General features: G+C 41.6%; 2 protein-coding genes across 3 annotated transcripts; one reads left to right on the top strand and one right to left on the bottom strand.

Moving 5' to 3' along the window:
- Window positions 1-262: 262 nt before the first annotated feature.
- Window positions 263-5,642, bottom strand: ubiad1 (UbiA prenyltransferase domain containing 1). Its single transcript, XM_068733680.1, has 3 exons — window positions 5,456-5,642; window positions 3,830-4,454; window positions 263-2,426 (listed from the first exon to the last, which is right to left on the bottom strand). Exons 2-3 carry the CDS (start codon window positions 4,389-4,391, stop codon window positions 1,939-1,941), a joined length of 1,050 nt encoding a protein of 349 aa, XP_068589781.1. The 5' UTR covers window positions 4,392-4,454; window positions 5,456-5,642; the 3' UTR covers window positions 263-1,938.
- A 936-nt stretch (window positions 5,643-6,578) lies between these two features.
- Window positions 6,579-15,477, top strand: mmp23ba (matrix metallopeptidase 23ba). 2 transcript variants are annotated; one of them, XM_068733726.1, is made up of 8 exons: window positions 6,579-6,944; window positions 10,923-11,059; window positions 11,846-11,985; window positions 12,453-12,620; window positions 12,724-12,888; window positions 13,762-13,872; window positions 14,898-15,024; window positions 15,108-15,477. In XM_068733726.1, exons 1-8 carry the CDS (start codon window positions 6,810-6,812, stop codon window positions 15,280-15,282), a joined length of 1,158 nt encoding a protein of 385 aa, XP_068589827.1. In that variant the 5' UTR covers window positions 6,579-6,809; the 3' UTR covers window positions 15,283-15,477. The 2 variants fall into 2 exon arrangements, with proteins under 2 accessions (XP_068589827.1, XP_068589828.1); XM_068733727.1 differs by having other exon boundaries at window positions 6,853-6,944; window positions 10,927-11,985.
- The last annotated feature ends 8,582 nt before the right edge of the window (window positions 15,478-24,059 follow it).

The raw sequence follows: 24,059 nt of genomic DNA on the forward strand, positions 1-24,059 counted from the left end.
ACCAGATGCCCGAACCACCTCAACTGGCTCCTTTCCACGCAAAGGAGCAGCGACTCTACTCCGAGTCCCTCACGGATGACCGAATTTCACACCCTATCTCTAAGGGAGATGCCAGCCACCCTCCTGAGGAAACCCATTTCGTCCGCTTGTACCCGTGATCTAATTCTTTCGGTCATGACCCAGTCCACATGACCATAGATGAGGGTGAATATGATCATATTAATTTTATATTCATATTCTGAAACACAGACAAAGGCTGACGTGAACTTGTTCATTACAATTTTAATGAACTATTTACAATAATAACAACATGGGACAGGCCATTCCTAATTTCCACTTCATTTCCCCCAGGTGTCCTGGGGCTTGCTGGAAACTTGAGCAGCCACAGACAACCCACACGATGCAGTGAGGAGCAGTTGGTTATTAAAATGAAGCTCGGGGTGAGCCTCTCAATGACACCCCATGGAAGTGTTTTGGGTTTAAATGTATTCAAACACTGTGACTAATGGGAGCACGTTTTCTAAAAGCAGTCATAGGAGAGTAACAAAAAAAAAAGAAAATACAGGTTAAAAACAAATTAAATGGTCTAATGAAAAGTTGTGCCCCAATTGTGGTATATAGCCTGATAAAATGAATACAAATGACACAGAATGTACAAATATTTAGACCTACCAGTTGAACTAATAGTTCTGACCCCACAAATAAGCCATTTAACAGAATGTACACAGAGCTTCTGAAGGTTTGTGTGGATGTTGGCTTAATGTTGTCCAATACTGCCCCCTGCTGACAAATACCATGCTTTACAAATCCAGAGCGTTTTGTAAATGTATCCTTTTTAGATGCAGATTGTGACTTTATTTTTGTTTCCAATTAAGTAATGTACTCGTTATGGGCTACTTCCTCTGTATTCTATTCAATCACTTGAGTTATGTTCGTATCAAATGAAACAAGTATACAGTATGTCTGATTTAAAAGAGACCCTCATGTTACCGGTCAAGTCACAGGGATTGTGTCACAAAGAAAATAAAATCATATTCCTGTGGCATTTAATATTTGTCTCTTTGATTAAATATTGTGTCTGCTACCAGGAAGTGTCAATATAAGTTGTCGTTTCAGGCGCAGACACAAAGGAAATAATAATGTAGAACTTTTCATGTAGAAACCCTGACAGTAGTTTGTAACCTGCTGCTGACAAATTGTCAAACTTTGTATCACTACGAACACACACTATGGTCTCCAAGTGTGGTTGTTTGATACTTTTGGTTCAACAACACTTATTTTCTACTTTGTAATTTATAATCCATCCAACAGCCATTTAATTGCCACATTCTGAATGGAGATGAGGTGCTGCTTTATCTCTTTAAGTACGTTGTTGCATCACATATGAAACCTCCGTCAATGTTTTTTCCATATTTTGAAATCTGTTTACTTCTATCTTCTTACCATGTAAACAAAAAAGAATACCTTGAATATTTGAATCCTATTCATTAATTTGTCATTAAACCAATACTTATCAAACTGCACTCAAAGCGAACTATGATCCAAAATGAACACAATCAAATGAAATACTATTTGGCTCTCCAAAGGAAAAAAAAACAAACAATTTAAGAGCATGTGCCGTGCAGAGCACAACGTTGAGAATATCAGAATAGGGGTTTAATAATGTTTTCATGTATCAATGTTGTGTCTTGGGAAACAACAAATATGGCAACTGTAGGTTTATTATCTGATGAAAATGTTGCCTATCTCTACAAAATGACACAAACATATCAAAACATTACAGCAGGCTTAATACTGAAAAAATACCCCGGAGTATGCCGTTAGTGACACAGAGGTGGACCTAAACTAAATCTCTGTTTAACATATAAATATGACAAAGAGGTACATAAACTATTCTGCATTAAAACAAGAAAATGATGAATTCTCAAATCCTATTAATCACAGTGACGGCAAGCTTCCAGGGGGGGCCAGAATGATCCCGAACACGTAGAAAAGTCCCATGAGGAGGTTGAGCTTGGCCGTCTGCTGGGGGATCTTGGCGTAGCATCGGCTGCGGAACTGCTTCTCCAAAGGGAAGGCCATGGGCAGCGTGAGCAGAGGCAGCGCCATGCTGATGGTGTACCGGGTGGCGAGGATGCAGAAGAGCACATAGGGGACGAATAGCAGCAGGTTGTAGAGGACGTAGGACAGCGTGGGGCCTATCAGGATGGCCAGGGTGACGATGCCCGCCTGCTTGTCAGAGTCCATGTCTCTGGTGTTGTTGCTGTGGAGGATGGCCTCCGTGTTGAGGGCCAGCGGCACGGCGTACACCAGCGGCAGCACCGACAGATAGCCGACCTGCACCGCGTGAGAAAACATGACCGCCAGCGGGCCGAAGGTGATGAGGATCACCACGTCTCCCAGGGCCACGTACTTGAGGCCGATGCCTGGGGGAAACACAGTTCACAGAGGGCCACGTTTAATCTTTGCATTAGTGATTGTTCGACAAAGTACAGAGCTTCAGTGTCTGTTTTCACCGTTTTATTCATACTCTCTGGTTCCATATGTGCAAATAAGGGAAGTCAACTGTAGTGTCTGGTACGAATTAAAACTTGTGTTGTACAGAGCTTCACAGGCAAACTCACTACACTAGTGCAAACAAATATTAGTGAAAGTTATCTCGACTTCTATGAATATAGTCTTTAAAAGGTGCTGTGTGTGTAATTAACAGGAGTATGCAAGCAATGTAGTTTAAAAAGTGATCAAAATCAATGCTGCAGAGACTGTGCTACCCTTACTTGTAGTCCTTAGTATGAATATATTTATTTTTTTTAACACTAAATCCTTTCCACCATAATGCATCAAATATCTTTTCATTCTGCTTGGTAAATGCAGTCTGTCAAACTCCACACCCCCCTAGGTTATATTTGTAGTCTCAAAGCCCAAACCGAGATAACCCAGATTACATAATCAGGGTTATTTACTCAGACTTGACAACGCCCCTCCAGAGCCACAGTGCTTTGCTAAATGACAGTGATAGACGTTGTGCATAGTTGTTCACATCTCCAGTTTAGAGAGTGCGAAAGCAACAGTCATTCAGAAATTCACTCTGCTTCATGAAGAAATGTAACACATCGGTGTAATGTTTGAAAAATACACCAATTGCCTTAAAAGGGCCAGTTCACCCAAAATTCAGGTGAAGGTATGGTTGGTGATTAAACATGAAGGGAACAGCTGATGCTGACAAACACTTATATGACATTTTCTCAATCATAGGGCACGGAGATAATTCAATATGATAATATAGTCTTTCAATGTTATCATATCCTGATAAAATCACATATCAAGTGATATACCCCAGTGTAGTTAAATCAATCTGTCTATATATCTGATCACTCTTTATTTGCGTGCATGCACATTAACATAGTTAGTGTATAGCTGGAAATGTTTTTTTCTCTATAACTTTACTTGAAACCGATATGTTCCTTTTGCACCAATTTCTTAATAAAAAGAGGAAATACTCAGAACTTTTCTTTTGTCAATTATTGAATTCACTCAGGTGTAAAGAAACAGGTTTTACCATTACTAAAGCCAAACTATTTGCATGGCTAAATAAGACAGAGTTTGTTTTTCTGCCCTTTTGTAAAAAACACTTTCCCAGTATCATACGCAAGTTCCTATTTTACAAACACAAACCTTTTGCTGGCAGCTGGAGCCACTAAAGTCAAATATTGCCTAAACATAAAGAGAGAGAGAGAGAGTGTGTGTGTGTGTGTGTGTGTGTGTGTGTGTGTGTGTGTGTGTGTGTGTGTGTGTGTGTGTGTGTGTGTGTGTGTGATATTTCACTCACCTCCAGTGTATAAAAAAGAGCTGGACAGTCCCCCGAAGTAAATGAGGGCTAGGTGCTCCAGTCTAAGCGTAGACAGGAAGTAGAGCAGAGTGGCACACAAGCACCCCAAAGAATACAACAGTGCTCCAAACATAACGATGTCCTGCGGTGCCAAGATTTCATCCACTAGAGTCCTGTCATCACTCTTCTTGTGGTCAATCCCTTTGGAGAAGTCATAGTAGGTGTTCACAAGGTTTCCTGCCCCGTGGACCACCAGGACAGTCACCGCGCACACCATCAGGATGACCAAGTCCACAGAGCCCCCCAGTTTGTACGCCAAGGCGCTGCCGAGGGCCACCGGCGTGAGCGAGGCGCTGAAGCTCCACGGCCTCAGTGCGAGCACGTAGGCCGCACACTTGTGCCTCACGTCCGAAGCGACGCGGGCCATCCTCGACATGTGGTCAGTGCCTGGAGGATGATGGGCCACGTTACTCAGGCCAGTCTGCCATTCTTGGCCATTGTGACCATTTGATCCAGCCAGTACAAAAGTTTCCGCCATGCTTTGTTTCTGCTCTTTGGCCATTCTTCTGCAAAATGGGGTCGGGCTGTACCAGAAATGTTTCCAAATGTCAAGAGTCTGGGGTTCCTGTAGCAGTGGAAACATAGACAAAGTTACAAGTGCCATGGTAGATAGGTTGTACCGGTTCTATTAAAAAACACATTTCAGAACTCTGAGGTCTAAAGAAATGTGTAGCAGCACTGTGTAAGCACAAACGTCAATTATTATTGTAGGTTGGCATATCAATTGGTAAGATTGTAAAGATATTTCCTGATATTTAAGTCAAGACACTATGGACTAATTGTATATATATATATACATATATATATATACATATATACATATATACATATATATATATATATATATATATATATGTATATATATATATGTATACATATATATATATACATATATATATATATATATGTATATATATATATATATATATATATATACACACACTATAATGTTCTATTTTAATGTATCACTCTAGATCATTCTGAAGTAAACAAATACATTGATTTGTTAAATTATAATAGGGTTGCATGAAGTCTAAATTTCCCACACTAAAGTTGCAATCACGGTATTGCGCCACACCTAACTCCTTTTCCATACGTTGGCAGTTTAATGTTGCCTTCCTTACAGATCACAGTATAATTTATATTTGCATCAAGTTTAATGAAGCATTCACTTTTACATTATCCAACAATTTAAGACTTTTCCCATATTTTGGGGGGGGGGGGTAAATCTGGTATTAGCTAGTTGCTGTGTAATGAGTCACGTTACAGTAACGTTAACGGTCGTGCCACTTCGACTTCAAAGTAAAGTGGGTGTTTTCGAAGCCAGTGGCTAATTGTTTAGCTTGCCAACACACGTGGCATTTCGTTTAATACCACCCACACTCAGAAGGAGACTTTGTTACTCTTAAACACGCTTGCCTCCTCGATAAAGGCACCGTGTCCGGGAGGGGCAAACAACCTCAGGCGAACTCCTGAGATTATGGGATTAAAGCTAACCGGCTAGCCACGGAGCTAATATCTCTCTGCAGGGACAGAGGGGAGGAAATGTCTGACAGCGGCTCTCACCTGTTATGTCTTCACCGTCCGACACAAACTGGCTTTCTCTCCACTTTCAAACATATTTCTGTGCCCACTGAGCCTGATACGGGGAGAGACAGTTACATGTCTAACGCGTCAACTTCGAAGGTACTTGACTGGTTGACAACTGTAAACCGTTCTACACCTGATAGCCGCCATTTCCTCCGCTAGGAGTGCAACTGCGCACAGCGGTCGAAGAAACAGCTTCTCATACAATGGTTCCGACTAGCATTTTATTCCTACAAAAAATTACAAATACAAAATGTATATATTTATATTTAGTTTATAGAGAAGAGTTAAATACTAAACATAAATTAATTAGAAAGGTTATTCCGCAGATTATTAAGAATAAGGACTTGCTGTAATTTGTACAGAATCAAAAACATTTTTTTTAATTAAAGTACATAATTGGTAAGGGCAGCTGCACATGCACTGTGTTCACAATAATTTGCTGGGGAAAAAACCCTGTGATAGAAGAGGTATATTATGTTTAACCATGAGTTACAATATTGTGTTCACAGAGTTTAAACAAATGCAGAGTCGCTGAAGCTTACATGTAGATGGGTTTTAGAACAAAGACTGCAATTGGCAATTGGCTTTAAAACATGTTAACAAACACCTCTTCACTATTTCTGCTGAAATTGAGGGTCGCTGAAATTTTGACTCGCCACATGTAGGAAAGGCACAGGTGGAAGTAATATTGTCAAAGACGTATCTATTCCGCTTACGTGTCCCATAAACCACGCCAATGAGTCAACATGCACAACCACTATAATTGTAAGCACCAGTGTTAGACCCCAGAGTTCTGATTTGATTTTGTATTCTTAATCATGGGATTAAAAAGGGAAGCTCAAGTTGTTCTACCCTGTCTGCCCTGGAAGTGTCTGTGCATGATAACAATTGGGATAAGGAGAAGCCTCAACTCTATTTTTCCATTCAGCAGCATTACATAAATGTCAGACAATCTTGTTCAAATAAGCCATCTGATTCTGAATCCACAGAGCTCCAACGAGTGGTTTGATGGGCAGAGCGCGTTTGGTTTTCATTAGATCGTCTCGACGCTGACCCAATGCCCCATCTACAGTAATATGAAACCAGAGCTCTGGCAAACGCACTGCGCGGAAGAGAGCCGACCAGATGCAGTCTGCACCGATTTTACTACCCGGTCCGCAGGTTTAACTGCGCTGCCGCACACAGCACCAGAAGCTACCCACGTAGTAACAACACACTGCCGGACTGGCAATGGCCAAGGAGTAATGTTCGCGGGCATAGATGATAAACCTGCGTAGTCTTCTCTAAGGGATTATTTGTTTGTTCCCCCTGGAGGTGTGATATAGCAGCCATGGCGTGCTGTCAGACTCCCAGAAGTTTGCGAAGAGGCGAACGGAGCTTCGCTCCTCTGCTGGCTGCTGCGCTTCTCAGTATTCTGGTCGCAGGGATGCAACAAACCACAGCGTTTCCCTCCTGGAGGTTAGAGGTATGCTGTGACCACTTCATGATATGTAATAACTGTAACTGCAACTGTGAGGTCCAATATATTTTCTAGTTTGTCATTATCAAATGATATAAGTAAATTGTGTCCTTAATATTTTTTTTAAAAACGCAACACAAAACTCCATTCGAAATTCTGTGACTTAACATTTGCCCCAAGTTTCTGTGAAGCTATACAAGAAAGGTGTTGCTTGACCTTATATTTTAAATTATTAAAAGCCACTATTTAATTCGGCATGTAGAGTATTGTTATTACACGAGGAAGAAGGTATTTTAAACAGTATAGGCTAACTCGTAGCCTCAATGATTCAACACGTACTCACTGTCTTGCAACAATACAGTAGTAGCCCAGGTGTGAACCAATTATAATAAAATAAAGTGCTACTTGGTGGATAACCCGATTTCACCAAAAATACTTAGAGATTGTGTACATTTGACAGTGAGTAAAATAAAATTAAAATATTCAGGTCTTCAGCAGATAACGACGGGTATCAGGATGAGGTCCGAGAACAAATTCAACGATTTTTCAAAGTACCCGCATCATTCACACTATTTTCTTTCATTGTTCTTATGCAGAAGTTCTGCATAACAACTGTCCATGTAATTTCAATCAGTTATGCAGTGTCTTAAAACGTATAATTAGTTGGACATCATCGGGTGAAATCCCTCAGTTACAGCCCATGGCAGTGCATTTCAGATCCAATTAATGTTCGGTTATAAAGGCACAGACGTTGGATGAAACCCATAATTAGATTAGGCAATGGCATGGATCCATGTACAGTAAAATCTTCAGTCAATTGGCTAAATGTGTTCCTGCAGACTGCCTCCCACCCACTGTGATACAGAGCCTGATGGATCGCTTTATGTCATTTCCTTTGCCACACACTCTCATAATGTGTCAATCAAGAAGACTGCTGCTGAGGATTACATAACTGCCTAGCTTCTACCAGAATGAATTACAGCATAAATTAAATAGTTATGAGAGTCTAAATTGATCGCTCATAAAGTTAGGTCAAAATGCAGTCAAAGAGCATTTGGAAGTGTTTTATTTTATATATACTGAAATACAATACACTATTTCTATTATTTACAATCTACAGATATATCAGAGATGCATGAAAACACACAATATTTTTCTATATTTCTATATCCTATTAATTAACACTGTTTTCTATCAATGTTGACAATCAATTTTTGTATACCTGCAGTCTGTTACAAATTCAGAACAATTTAATTTGTTGAATTATGAACAGAAAATAGAAATAGAAATCTTTGTTTCTCTGAAACTAAGGATGCAAATCATAATCCCTGTTTTAACAGTCTCATGGACTGAAGTTAAACTCTTCCAGACTCTCCCCCCAGGATCCTCTGGGATCCGTTCTCAGATATTTTTTTTCAGAGTCTGTGCTCACCGCTGGCTTCAAGGTTTAGTCTAGAACGTTTGTTTCGGCCCTCGTGGTTTATGGTTCATTTATATTTGTGCCAAAGTCTGACATTAGATTTGCAGTGAAAATAACAAGACGCGACACTGAAAAAACTACACTGCCATCGCTACATTAAACACTTCATAAATCACAGGACACAAGCCTCCGGTGTGTTACGTAAGGTCAGGAAAGCAACTGTTGTTTAAAACAATGACCAGTACGTATAATGCAATACAGAAACATCATATTTAACGTGAGAGCAAGAGAGGCCATCAAGTTCAGCAGCAGTGTGGGACAGTCTGCCAGACTGCCTGCCCCCAGTATTTTGGTCAGGAAATGAAGGAAGTACTGCTTCCATTTGTCTTGACTGAGCGAAGCAGGAACAGGAACCAGAGCATACGGAGTAGAATAGAAAGTGAAGGGAGTGTTTGGGATATTTTTGCTCTCCATCTTTAGTACTTTTCCCAAGTAAGAAAACATGCACTGGAGCGTTTGTTGCATAGGTCTGCAGGTTGTGATCAAAGGCTGATTTTCCTTGCTACACGTATGAATTATGCTTGGGTTCTGAAGCAGTCAAATTATGACAGATTGAAATAAAGTCACCAAAATTTGTATGATTTTGTGGAGCAGAATTATGTTTTTCTTGCTCATTTAATGCCACTGCGATGATTTTCCTCCTAGTGTATTGTAGCGACCCTTGGTAAGGAAAGCTATGAAACGTTATCTTACTTGTTGTGTGTTTTATTAGCGGACAGGACAGTACACAGGCTACTGTGGGCCGTAGCCTACGCCAAAACAACAGTCAAACCGTTAAACATTCTCAAACATCTTAACCCTCTGCTCCCTAAACAAACTCTCTCCCGGCTAGCAGCACAAACAACATCCCACCTCACTCTCTCTGCCAATCCCAGGTACGCTCATCTGTGCCACCCACCCCATAGGTAGCTAGGATGATTGACAGGTTTTACAGGTTCAGAGGGCATTAGGCCTTTACAGGAACTTCTTCCTGTAAACACAATAACACTTATAACGTGGCACTTAGTCCATTACAGTATTAATCATAATATGGTATGATCGTATACACCATAAAGGCCTCGGTATGCTTTAAACGAACCAGATATTATTAGGTGTCGTCTGACCACGTTCACAGCTGTCATGAAGACAAGTGAGACGTGATGAATCGCACAAATGGGGACATTTGACAACCCCACATCCAACTGTCAGTGTTGCACACGGTTGTTCATTGAAAGCGATGGCAGTCAGGGGCGGCCTGGGCATCGGGAGGTCCGATTCCACTCCAGCTCACCTAGGCTTGTCTGGCCGGTCTTGTTTTGATTCAGTGCAGTGGTGACGTGCTTATACGAACTGATGAGGCAGGTGTTGGCGAGACATCTTAAAGCGTCTTGAAAGGTCCTTAGCATCCTCAGATTCTCTTAATACCACAAAAACTGCAATAGTATCACAATCACTGCCAAAATGTTTGTCTCACACTCTCTGAAGGCTCACATAAAAGGCCTCTGTGTCTTATTAAAGTCCCAGAATTTCAGTCCCAGTACGTCCCTAATGGCAGTAGTTGTGTGAGGGAAAAGAAGCAAAGCTTGAAACGGACTACTTTCACACCTCCATACGCCTGGCCAAACGCTGTGTAAAGTGAGCATTTTTGTTTGATCGTCTGCTTTGAAAGAACTTCAGATTCCGAAAGGTAGTTTCCGACGCTGTTAGACAATCGAACAACAAGTTATTTTGAAGCATATTGAGGCCTTTACACTTCTCATTGCAACTCGTTTGTGGTTGGCATGCCCTTTTGATCCCCTCACATCTCACTCTGGATTTACAGTGGTTACGCTTGTCAGTCTGCAAAGCACATAGTTATGGTTAAAATATGTAGTGGCCCATTGTAAATAAATCAAGATGTCATGGTATATGAGCAATGGTATGTAGCTTCAGCAGTTTTTCAGTTTTAATGCATGTCCCCTTAAATCCCTCTTAAATGTATCAGTGAGGACAGGAAGCTCTGCTCTGAAGCACAGAATGGGCTCCTTGGGTCAGAGTCACTTCAAGTGTTGGATAGTGGATTCATTACTTAAACCTGTTTCCTCGAAAAGTGATAGATTTTATCAACTGATGTGACCACTATTATGGAATGTCGCAGCCAAGGAAAACTACAGCTTCAGTCACAGAATATTAATGAAAGCAATAAAATGCAAAGTACACATGGACAGCCTTTCAGAACTATAAAAATATTGTAGAGTTCAGGTGTGATGATTTGGAATAGACGTTGTCCATCTCCAAAGGGACATCAGACATCAGACACAGCTTATCTGTGAAAAGGCTCATTCTTTATGTTTGGAAAGCACTTTAGCTGCTGATCACTTCCTGTTTCCATGAGATGGAATGCCCTCTCATGAAAAATGTGACGTGTAACATTCAGATGCAAGGCCCTGAAATAACATCAACTGAGCGCAGCTGTATCTGTCAAGATTGCAAATGTAGTTCCCTTCAGTGCGAGGTGATTAATTAAAGGTTTTTCTTTGTCTAAGGAAGAAGCTTACACCACTGTGTTGCTCATCGGGATCCGCAAAGAGGCCCAGTCACAAGTGCTTCACCTCTCCAGGAACAAGCGCTACACCCTCACCCCGGAGCAGCTCAAATGGGACAAGTTTAAGCTAACATACAAGTATTCCTTTGCGCAATTCTTCCTCTATTCAACACAACAGCAAAGTGCAGTCGTAGAAAATGAGGGGAAAAAAGGACACACATAGGTGAAAAGCAGAAGAGAGAGTTGGTGTTGGGTTTGGCAGGAAAACACAAGCACAGATATTTTGTTTTAGTTAAAGTAGGCATTAGCAAATTAACTCGGACTGTTGTCGGTGTGGGTTAGCAGCACCTTAATGAAATCATTTATCACAAAATAAAGAGCTTGTCAAGACATCCATTGAAGGTTGTAGGACTCACAAAAGTTACTTACTGAACTCTTAGCTTGCGTTTGTCAGAGGGGAAAGTAATGGAGTATATGGACCCTTGCACCCACATTGCAATTGTTTGGTTACACATTTGGATCAGCTATCTGTTTGAAGACGATCCAGTGACACCTTGTTCTTTGCAGACCTCTAAAAATCTGATCCAAGGAAGATTGGGTTTAACTAGAGAGGTGCGATCACTGGCTTTTGGTGAACAAACTAGTGGACAGTAGACAACATTAATGTAACTGCTTGAGCAAAACAGTGACTTCATCTTTTTCATATTGACAGTGGATGTTACCAACTGATTTGAATTAAAAGTATCCATATCAGTCTAAGCCCAGCCGAGATATAAGAGAATATCAAGTAATGGAGCTGTACTTGCAGTGCTTGTGGGAATTCTGTCTGAACAGTAGCCATTGTGTTTTGGCAGATTCCGCATGCTGTCGAAGAATGTGTGTAGAGACCAGTAATAACCACATATCGCTGTTGTTTCTGAGCAGGTTGCTCTCCTTCCCTACAAACTTGATAAATGCCAGCGACACACGCCGAGGCATCGCCAAGGCTTTTGGCATGTGGAGCGACGTCTCGCCGTTCAGCTTCAGAGAGGTGCCAGCTGACCAAGAAGCAGACATGAAGATCGGTGGGTACTCTGCATGTGGCTGCTTCAATCCCCAACAGATGTTCCTTGGCCCCGAGCTCCAGACTTCTGCTCTGTCGTTAATTTTTTTTCTCTTCGCGTTGTCAACACAAAAATGACTTTGCTTAGATCGAACTGCCCCAACTATATTACTGAGCTTATATTCGGCATGATTCATAATGAAAAAAAGAAACGCTAAACAACCTCCATACATGTCAGCCTATGGCAAAGCAGCCCAAATTATGCTTTATCTGTCCCTTTGGGTGCAAACTCCAGGGTCCTGCATGAATTGTGAGGGACAGTGAGAGGAATGGTTGTCATCCTGCAAGGTGAAGGCTGAAAAAAAAGCTTTCACTTTTTTAATTCATCCTTTTGCTGTTGTCTACACAGAGCAGAAATAATGGAGTGAGGGTTTCCCTCCACGGCTCTGAGGTATCTCTCTCTCATTCTCTCTCTCTGTGTCTTGGCAGGCTTCTACCCCGTCAACCACACCGACTGTCTGCAGTCCTACTTGCACCATTGTTTCGACGGCATCACAGGAGAATTGGCTCATGCATTCTTCCCGCCAACTGGCGAGATCCACTTTGACGACCACGAATACTGGATTCTGGGAAACATGCGCTTTAGCTGGAAGAAAGGCATGTGTCTTTAGCATGTTTGTTGAAACTGCAAATATTGAACCCACGAGCGGATGGATGCTGGTCAGCTCGTGAAAATAATCAAATGGTTTCTATGTTGCAGGGGTTTGGCTGACGGATCTCGTCCATGTGGCAACTCATGAAATTGGCCACGTCCTGGGACTCATGCATTCCTTGAACCCGATGGCTATAATGCACCTGAATGCAACTCTGACAGGGCGCAAGCTAATCACACAGGATGAAGTGTGGGGTTTGCACCGTCTCTACGGTATGTTGACGATCCTTCTTACTTTTCCACCAGAACACAAATGGGAAAGCTCTTCTCTTTGGGCTTTGACAATTGTGAATGCATCTGACGACGTTGTCAGTCATCCAGGACACAGGATGTCTAGAAGTAGTAAGTCGAAGGCAAAAGGACTTATTGGGTCTTGAAGACATTTTGCAATTCCTCCCAGAAAGTGAACCATAAAGGCTTCTTAAAGGATTGGGAAATGTCCTCAAGACCTAAAGACGCAAATCCAGTTCTAATGCTGGGATCAGACTACATAATAGGCCTGATCACCTGACGAAAAGAGCTGTGTGTCACAAGGGAAGACAACTGAGACGCCTCACAGCAACTTTGACAACAGGTTCCGTGATTTTGGCTGAAACATGCCAAAGCAAAAGAGGAATAAAGTTGTTGGTGCTGTCAGGAAGAACATTGAAGTTGGTGCTTGGCCCCACCATCCCAATCACCTGAACGCCATGAAAGTCATGAAAGACGGCAAGCTATGATTGTCTCTCAGCCTATTCAGGGCAATAATTTAAGTGATGGCTTCATCTGACACATCTCCAAAATGTTAAAGATATTGTGTGGTCTGATCCCAGTGTGAGAAGAATTACATCTTGAAAAGAACCAGCTGTACAGAGCCTCTGAAAATCCGATCCAAATGTTGGCTACAATCGAACAGAATGTAGACCACAGTTTGTCTTTGACGACTGATTCTAATGAATGTTGTATAAACTACTCATGAGTCATCATTAGCGTGTATCAAGATGAGTAATTTTCATTGGAACCAAAAGTAGATCGGAGATCCTAATACTTTTGCTGCCGACTTGTCTGATCCTCCTCCTACGCGCTCCATCTGCCCTTCTCCTCCAGGATGTTTGGACCGCTTATTTATCTGTCCGGCCTGGGCTCGGAAAGGCTATTGCAACAGCAAGCGGAAGCTGATGCAGAAGCACTGCCCCTCCAGCTGTGATTTCTGTTACGGTAAGATGCAGGGGGCTGGGGGGGAGAAAAGAAAAGAGTTTTTTCTCAATTGAGCAGTGCAAGGAGCTGCTGTGAACCATTTGCCAATGGAGCAACGGGGGCCAACAGGTCCAGCCATGCAGAGTGGCGATAGGGTTTTTGAGGAATCAGATTTGAAGTGAGATTACACTTGCCACTGGAGGAGTTTGTCTGTAGTTCTGGAGAATACCAACGTCCACAGGGAGGAAATGTGCGTTTTAGCCCAGAACACTGACAGAGCAGAGCAGGTGCAGGTTGATCGTTGTCTCCACACCAAGTATTGACAACACACCTGCAGGCTGACAGCCTAAGCCACTTCAGGTTTACTGCGGGACGCGCTGGTGGTCAGGTCTCCTGTTGCACGACAGGAAATGGCTCCTCTTACCCATCGCAGCCCATAGATTGTTGTGGCTTTTGAGGAGTTTTGTCAGCAACAACGGTCAGCGTGGAGAGAGGCAAAGAGGATACGATTCCTGGCTCGCTGTAATCTGTTCCTCATTGTTGATTGGGAGACGTTGTATGGCTGTGGAAAATTCCTGAGTGACTCCAAACCACTGGAATTTCAGACTGTGGCTTGAGGGTTAGAGACACACAAGGTCAATTTGGATTTTTGCGGCATTAACGAGAGCAACTGTTTTTTAAGCAGACTTTGAGTTGATCACATGGCAGGCTTGTTGTGTTTGTGTTTGTCAGAAACCAGATGGGAGAGATTATACTGATAGGACAGCCGCGGCGCCGGCAGCTCAGGGGGTTGTGAAAAGCCCATTAAGTGACGCGATGAGGTCTGTATCCAAAAGGTTCACAATAATCAGAGTTTCGGAGAGGGAAAGTTGCAACGCCTCCAGACTATTAAATACACAGGTGTAGGATCATCTTTTTTTTTTTGTCTTCATTGCTCTCAGACAATTGTTGCAGTCAGGATCATTTTAAGATCACAAAGGGTCTGATCTTTGTTTGTCTCATATTGGAGCATCAGCTTTAAGTGTTTCCCTTCCAATCCTCTTCAGAATTTCCTTTCCCCACCGAGGCTCCCACCATGACACCCTCGAGGACCAAACACAAGCTGGTCATCGAGGGCAAGAAGCTCACTTTTCGCTGCGGGAAGAAAATAGCATCGAAGAAAGGCAAAGTATAGTGAGTATCTCTGTCTTTCTCACAGTCCTACTAACCGCAGTGGGTTTCACTGAGCAGCATCTAACGTGTGACTCCCGTTTCAGCTGGTACAAGGACGGGGAGCTGCTGGAGTTCTCTCACCCCAACTATTTCTCCTTGAAAGACGACCACATTACCATCGTAGCCAACGCCATCAACGAAGGCACATACACCTGCGTTGTGAAGAAAAAAGACAAAGTCCTCACAAACTACTCGTGGAGAGTGCGCGTGCGCTTCTGAGGGCCTCCGCACACTGAACGGGACGCATCCACACACGCGGTCACATGGGGACCTTGTTCACAACAGGCACATATTTGTTTTTAGAAAGAAAAAGAAAAACTGTTCTTCCTGTATCTTCCACGTCTAATCGACGATTGTCATTGTGTAAATGCGTGTTAATATGTGCAAATAATAAATGATCCGTGACAAGTAGAACTCTAGTGGAAATACCACCTGACTGTGAAAAGATGTTCATGACAGATGCTGCAGTTTTTCATTTTATTTGGTGATGAAAGATCCGTGCGGCGTTTTGGACAGTAACGTCTACTCTGGCTTCATAAGAGTCTGGATTTGTTCAGAGCTTTTTCTACTGCTCAGGCAGTAATGGTCCAAGGCCACCCATTGGTTCTTGAGGTGCCCCTACCAAAAATGTGAACTACTTAGGGCCCGAGCAACCGACGTTGGGCCAGCGAAGGCCCTACTGAAATTGTATGGGGTATTATTTTTCATGATTTTTATTTTTAAGCTTTGGGAGCATTTTTGGGGTACTTGCCATGCATGAAAACTCACCAAATTTTGCAGACTTGTCAGGTCTGGTGAAAATAGCCATCTGACATCTGACCGGCGACGCCCCTCGGCCAGTATGTCCGATTTATTTGAAATTCGACACACATGTCTCAGACCCCTAAGCTCCGCTTAGAAAAAAATTCCGCCATTTTGAATTTTGTGAAAAACAAATTTTTGCAAAGTCCTCCTCCACGCTTGGTCCGATTGCTACCAAATTTGCTGTGGAACATTATTGGATGTCGATCAGAAAAATGTATCAAAAGCTTATGGCGTTTAGAAGATACGGACCAATGAACTTCTTGGGGCGTGGCTTGTAATTCAATACACATAACTTCTAAACCGTTTGTCCTAAAATCACCAAATTTGCTGTATATGTGCACATCGCATGCTGGAACATACCCTGCAATTTTCATTCCATTCAGCAACTAGGGGGCGCTACAGTAATTCACTCAATTTCGTTTTTTGTGATTTTTCACATTTTCAGCCTTTGTATTTTAACAAACTTCTACAGAATTCATCTGATCGACTTCAAATTTGGTCAGGATGCTCTTAAGACCTTTGTGACCAAAGTTATCAAAAGCTAGAGTTTTCATTGAAGAACCTTGACGTGGCGGGGCGGCCATTTTGCCTAATTGGCAGGGAAAAAAGAAGTTGTTATAACTCCAAGGTACATTATCCAATCTGCACAATATTCCTTAGGCATGATGCTACTCTAACCCTTAGCACATTTCAAATGCAAAATTTACAATAACTAACAGCGCCACCTACTGGCAAAAGGAAATGTCATATTTAGGGCCCGAGCACCGACGTAGTCGGAGCGGAGGACCTATTGTTATTCTAATGTTTTTTATTATTATTATTATTAGGGCCCGAGCACCGACGTAGTCGGAGCAGAGGACCTATTGTTATTCTAATGTTTTTTATTATTAGGGCCCGAGCACCGACGTAGTCGGAGCGGAGGACCTATTGTTATTCTAATGTTTTTTATTATTATTAGGGCCCGAGCACCGACGTAGTCGGAGCGGAGGACCTATTGTTATTCTAATGTTTTTTATTATTATTAGGGCCCGAGTACCGACGTAGTCGGAGCGGAGGACCTATTGTTATTCTAATGTTTTTTATTATTAGGGCCCATTCAATCGTGGTGAAAATTCCAGTATTATTGGGGTGTCCAGCTGCGGCATGACATTTTGGCTCGATAGCGCCCCCTACAGAGTAGCCCCAACTTTGGGTTTCACCTAGCTGTATGAAATTTGGTAGGTATGTGGAACGTGATGGGACGTACAAAAAAGTCAAAAGGAGGTATATCCTAAACCAAACAGGAAGTCGGCCATTTTGAATTTTATGACGTTTTTGGACCGTTTCAAGGCACCGTACTTTAACGAACTCCTCCTAGAGATTAAACCCGATTGCCTTCAGATTTGGTCAGTATGCTCTTGAGACCTTGGCAGTGAAACGATACTCAAAGATCAAAAAGTTATGGAACTATGTGTCCGTGGCGTGGCGGCAAAAAAACACCATTCGCCATGAAACAGGAAGTTGTTGTAACTCGGCTGTACATTGCCTAATCTGCTCCAAATTTCTCATATGTCATAACATCCTGACCCTGAACACATGTATATGACAATTTTGAATTATAGTAATAGCGCCACCTAGTGGCAACAGGAAGTCATAGGTTGTGTACTTTGACACCCTACTGCTCACAGATTAATCGGATCCCTCTCAAATTTTGTCACAAAAGCCTTAAGACCTTGATAATGCTTCATTGTGAAAATTGTAGGAAGTTGTTGAAGCATGGCGACGTGGCGGCTCTGCGAATTTCGATCCTTCGCCATGAACGAATAAACTGATGTAACTCGACTCCGCATCATCAGATCTTTACCAGATTTCACATTTGTTTGATTAAACTCCAGGCCTGAAGACATCTGCAAGCCAATTTTGAATCATAGTCATAGCGCCACCTACTGGCAACAGTAAGTTAAAGTCTTTATACTTTGGCTTGTTTCTCTAAGTTGGAAAATCAGATCAAAATCAAATTTGTTCCACACAAATATAAGAAGTTCATAATGCCAGTTCTCTAAGCTTTTGATGTTTCGTCAAACGCCGTTGCCGTGGTAATGCAGTCGTTGCCGTGAAAAACGATGGTCATTTGGAGAGGTTAAAAAAGCTCGAAACACAAGCAAACTTGACACACAGATCACAAGGCCAAAATGTAGTTCTATGATATGATTTTATTCAATCAGAGTGTTAAATCGGCTCAATAGCGCCCCCTACAAAATTTCGACGAAGCAGCCCTCGCAGTACGTTTCACATAGATTAACAAAATTTGGTAGGCACATGTATCACATGTGGACTTAAATAAAAGTCTCTTGGGGCCATGCCCTAAACCCAACCGGAAGTCAGCCATTTTGAATTTAGTCCTCATTTCTAGTGTTGTTTTTTCAATTTCCAGGCGCTCTACTTTAACGAACTCCTCCCAGGGAACTAATCAGATCAACTTAGAATTTGGTCAGAACAATCTAAAGACCTTTGTGATTAAAAGTTACTCAAAGCTTGTTGTTTCGTGAAATGCCGTTGCCGTGGCGATGCATTCCTCGCCATGAAAAACAAAGGTGTTTTTGAGGGGCTAAAAATACTCAAAACAAAATCAAACTTGTCACACACATTTAAAATCCTGAATGTAGTTATCTGATGTGATTTTAATGCTTCAGAGTGGCAAGTTGGCTCGATAGCGCCCCCTACAATGTTTTGACGATGCAGCCCTCGCAGTACGTTTCACCTAGCTGTATAAAATTTGGTAAGCAGATGTATCACATGTAGACTTAACAAAAAGTCGTAGGGGTTCATGCTCTAAACCCAACCGGAAGTCAGACATTTTGAATTTTGTATGAATTTCTCCTGTTTTTTTCCATTTCCATACACTCAAAGGTACACTCAAAACATTTGAGGCTTAAGACCTGGCAACATGATCTTGCTACGCTGCTGGTTGAGGCAGGAAATATAGTTTAACTCGTGCACGCAGTTTATGATTGTCACAGAAATGCATGGCCGCGTCAACCAGAGTCCTGCCAGTACCAGGAAATACTGTTTAACTCGTGCACGCAATGTATGATGGTCACAGAAATGCATGGCCGCGTCAACCAGAGTCCTGCCAGTACCCTCGACGTGCGTGAAGTTGCGAGGGCCCGATCAATGCTGCTAGCAGCTTTAATTAGGGCCCGAGCACCGACGTAGTCGGAGTGGAGGACCTATTGTTATTCTAATGTTTTTTATTATTATTATTAGGGCCCGAGCACCGACGTAGTCGGAGCGGAGGACCTATTGTTATTCTAATGTTTTTTATTATTATTATTATTATTATTATTATTATTATTAGGGCCCGAGCACCGACGTAGTCGGAGCGGAGGACCTATTGTTATTCTAATGTTTTTTATTATTATTATTATTATTATTATTATTATTATTATTATCGTACCAGTTTCATCGCAAAAAGGAGGTGCTTGGGATACTGGGAATCTTTTGAAATTTGGCACAAAATTCAATCGTGGTGAAAATTCCAGTATTATTGGGGTGTCCAGCTGCAGCATGACATTTTGGCTCGATAGCGCTCCCTACAGAGTAGCCCCAACTTTGGGTTTCACCTAGCTGTATGAAATTTGGTAGGTATGTGGAACGTGATGGGACATACAAAAAAGTCAAAAGGAGGTATATCCTAAACCAAACAGAAAGTCGGCCATTTTGAATTTTATGACGTTTTTGGACCGTTTCAAGGCGTCGTACTTTAACAAACTCCTCCTAGAGATTAAACCCGATTGCCTTCAGATTTCGTCAGTATGCTCTTGAGACCTTGGCAGTGAAACGATACTCAAAGATCAAAAAGTTATCGAAGTATGTGTCCGTGGCAGCAAAAAAACACCATTCGCCATGAAACAGGAAGTTGTTGTAACTCGGCTGTACATTGCCTAATCTGCTCCAAATTTCTCATATGTCATAACATCTTGACCCTGAACACATGTATATGACAATTTAGAATCATAGTAATAGCGCCACCTAGTGGCAACAGTAAGTTAAAGTCTTTATACTTTGGCTTGTTTCTCTTAGTCTGAAAATCAGATCAACATCAAATTTCTTCCACACAAATATAAGAAGTTCATAATGCCAGTTCTCTAAGCTTTTGATGTTTCGTCGAACGCCGTTGCCGTGGTAACGCAGTCTTCGCCGTGAAAAACGATGGTCATTTGGAGAGGTTAAAAAAGCTTGAAACACAAGCAAACTTGACACACAGATCACAAGGCCAAAATGTAGTTCTATAATATGATTTTATTCAATCAGAGTGTTAAATTGGCTCAATAGCGCCCCCTACAAAATTTCGACGAAGCAGCCCTCGCAGTACGTTTCACATAGATTAACAAAATTTGGGAGGCACATGTATCACATGTGGACTTAAATAAAAGTCTCTTGGGGCCATGCCCTAAACCCAACCGGATGTCAGCCATTTTGAATTTAGTCTGAATTTCTAGTGTCGTTTTTTCAATTTCCAGGAGCTCTACTTTAACGAACTCCTCCCAGGGAATTAATCAGATCAACTTAGAATTTGGTCAGAACAATCTAAAGACCTTTTTGATTAAAAGTTACTCAAAGCTTGTTGTTTCGTGAAATGCCGTTGCCGTGGCGATGCATTCCTCGCCATGAAAAACAAAGGTGTTTTTGAGGGGCTAAAAATACTCAAAACAAAATCAAACTTGTCACACACATTTAAAATCCTGAATGTAGTTATCTGATGTGATTTTAATGCTTCAGAGTGGCAACTCGGCTCAATAGCGCCCCCTAAAATATTTCGACGATGCAGCCCTCGCTGTACGTTTCACCTAGATGTATGAAATTAAGTAAGCAGGTGTATCACATGTAGACTTAAAAAAAAGTCTTCGGGGTCCATGCTCTAAACCCAATCGGAAGTCAGCCAATTTGAATTTTGTATGAATTTCTTGTGGTTTTATTTCCTTTTCCAGGTGCTGCACTACGAACTCCTCCTAGGGAAATAATCCGATCAGCTTAGAATTTGGTCAGAACAACCTAAAGACCTTAACGATTAAAAGTTACTAAAAGCTTGATGTTTCATCGGATAACATGGACTTGGTGTCGCGGCAATTTTACATGATTCGCCATCATCCATCAAGCTTTTGTAACTCAACCTTACTTTGTCAAAACTGCCCCAAACTTGATATGCTTGATTGCTGTCGTGATTTTAGGACTTCTGCATGCCAATATTTACTCATAGTCATAGCGCCACCTACTGGCAACCACGGACGTAAACAGAATTCTATAATAACAGCGGCCCAAACAGGGTTTGTGGACACACCATGAGAAAAAGACTTCTCTGATCTAAATATGTGCAAACTAAGATGCTTGGAGAACAAAAGTTAATCAACAGTGTTTTTCAAACCATGTCAGTGGGCATTAGTATAAATGATCTGTCTAGAGCTTCTACATGAGAATCAGGTTAAATGTTACAATGAATGCTTCACACTACAATCTAAAGTTACAGAAGAGCTTAAAATGAAAACAGTGTCAAATTAAAGTGTTCAAGTAAAAACAAATGACACTGCTGTTCTGTTAACTTTCATGTAAGTCCAAATACAATCAGTAGGACACTGCAGGGAGTTGAACTCCATCCCAGTAACCTGACAGTCTGTTATGTTACAAATACTGAAGCACATTCACACGTTCATTTTCTTAATGATCTTAACAGGCTTACATTTATGATTGTATCGAAGGTACACTCAAAACATTTGAGGCTTAAGACCTGGCAACATGGTCTTGCTATGCTGCTGGTCGACGCAGGAAATATCATCTAACTTGTGCATGCAGTGTATGATGGTCACAGAAATGCATTGCCGCATCAACCAGAGTCCTGCCAGTACCCTCGACAAGTGTGACGTTGCGAGGGCCCGATCAATGCTGCTTGCAGCTTTAATTATTATTATTATTATTATCGTACCAGTTTCATCGCAAAAAGGAGGTGCTTGGGATACTGGGAATCTTTTGAAATTTGGCACAAAATTCAATCGTGGTGAAAATTCCAGTATTATTGGGGTGTCCAGCTGCGGCATGACATTTTGGCTCGATAGCGCCCCCTACAGAGTAGCCCCAACTTTGGGTTTCACCTAGCTGTATGAAATTTGGTAGGTATGTGGAACGTGATGGGACGTACAAAAAAGTCAAAAGGAGGTATATCCTAAACCAAACAGAAAGTCGGCCATTTTGAATTTTATGACGTTTTTGGACCGTTTCAAGGCGTCGTACTTTAACGAACTCCTCCTAGAGATTAAACCCGATTGCCTTCAGATTTCGTCAGTATGCTCTTGAGACCTTGGCAGTGAAACGATACTCAAAGATCAAAAAGTTATCGAAGTATGTGTCCGTGGCAGCAAAAAAACACCATTCGCCATGAAACAGGAAGTTGTTGTAACTCGGCTGTACATTGCCTAATCTGCTCCAAATTTCTCATATGTCATAACATCTTGACCCTGAACACATGTATATGACAATTTAGAATCATAGTAATAGCGCCACCTAGTGGCAACAGTAAGTTAAAGTCTTTATACTTTGGCTTGTTTCTCTTAGTCTGAAAATCAGATCAACATCAAATTTCTTCCACACAAATATAAGAAGTTCATAATGCCAGTTCTCTAAGCTTTTGATGTTTCGTCAAACGCCGTTGCCGTGGTAACGCAGTCTTCGCCGTGAAAAACGATGGTCATTTGGAGAGGTTAAAAAAGCTTGAAACACAAGCAAACTTGACACACAGATCACAAGGCCAAAATGTAGTTCTATAATATGATTTTATTCAATCAGAGTGTTAAATTGGCTCAATAGCGCCCCCTACAAAATTTTGACGAAGCAGCCCTCGCAGTACGTTTCACATAGATTAACAAAATTTGGGAGGCACATGTATCACATGTGGACTTAAATAAAAGTCTCTTGGGGCCATGCCCTAAACCCAACCGGATGTCAGCCATTTTGAATTTAGTCTGAATTTCTAGTGTCGTTTTTTCAATTTCCAGGAGCTCTACTTTAACGAACTCCTCCCAGGGAATTAATCAGATCAACTTAGAATTTGGTCAGAACAATCTAAAGACCTTTTTGATTAAAAGTTACTCAAAGCTTGTTGTTTCGTGAAATGCCGTTGCCGTGGCGATGCATTCCTCGCCATGAAAAACAAAGGTGTTTTTGAGGGGCTAAAAATACTCAAAACAAAATCAAACTTGTCACACACATTTAAAATCCTGAATGTAGTTATCTGATGTGATTTTAATGCTTCAGAGTGGCAACTCGGCTCAATAGCGCCCCCTAAAATATTTCGACGATGCAGCCCTCGCTGTACGTTTCACCTAGATGTATGAAATTAAGTAAGCAGGTGTATCACATGTAGACTTAAAAAAAAGTCTTCGGGGTCCATGCTCTAAACCCAATCGGAAGTCAGCCAATTTGAATTTTGTATGAATTTCTTGTGGTTTTATTTCCTTTTCCAGGTGCTGCACTACGAACTCCTCCTAGGGAAATAATCCGATCAGCTTAGAATTTGGTCAGAACAACCTAAAGACCTTAACGATTAAAAGTTACTAAAAGCTTGATGTTTCATCGGATAACATGGACTTGGTGTCGCGGCAATTTTACATGATTCGCCATCATCCATCAAGCTTTTGTAACTCAACCTTACTTTGTCAAAACTGCCCCAAACTTGATATGCTTGATTGCTGTCGTGATTTTAGGACTTCTGCATGCCAATATTTACTCATAGTCATAGCGCCACCTACTGGCAACCACGGACGTAAACAGAATTCTATAATAACAGCGGCCCAAACAGGGTTTGTGGACACACCATGAGAAAAAGACTTCTCTGATCTAAATATGTGCAAACTAAGATGCTTGGAGAACAAAAGTTAATCAACAGTGTTTTTCAAACCATGTCAGTGGGCATTAGTATAAATGATCTGTCTAGAGCTTCTACATGAGAATCAGGTTAAATGTTACAATGAATGCTTCACACTACAATCTAAAGTTACAGAAGAGCTTAAAATGAAAACAGTGTCAAATTAAAGTGTTCAAGTAAAAACAAATGACACTGCTGTTCTGTTAACTTTCATGTAAGTCCAAATACAATCAGTAGGACACTGCAGGGAGTTGAACTCCATCCCAGTAACCTGACAGTCTGTTATGTTACAAATACT

The sequence above is a fragment of the Cebidichthys violaceus genome, unplaced genomic scaffold (genome assembly GCF_023349555.1).
Source record: "Cebidichthys violaceus isolate CVI_PGR_0920_01 unplaced genomic scaffold, fCebVio1.0.p SCAF_6, whole genome shotgun sequence".
In the NCBI taxonomy this organism is placed as follows: Eukaryota; Metazoa; Chordata; class Actinopteri; order Perciformes; family Stichaeidae; genus Cebidichthys; species Cebidichthys violaceus.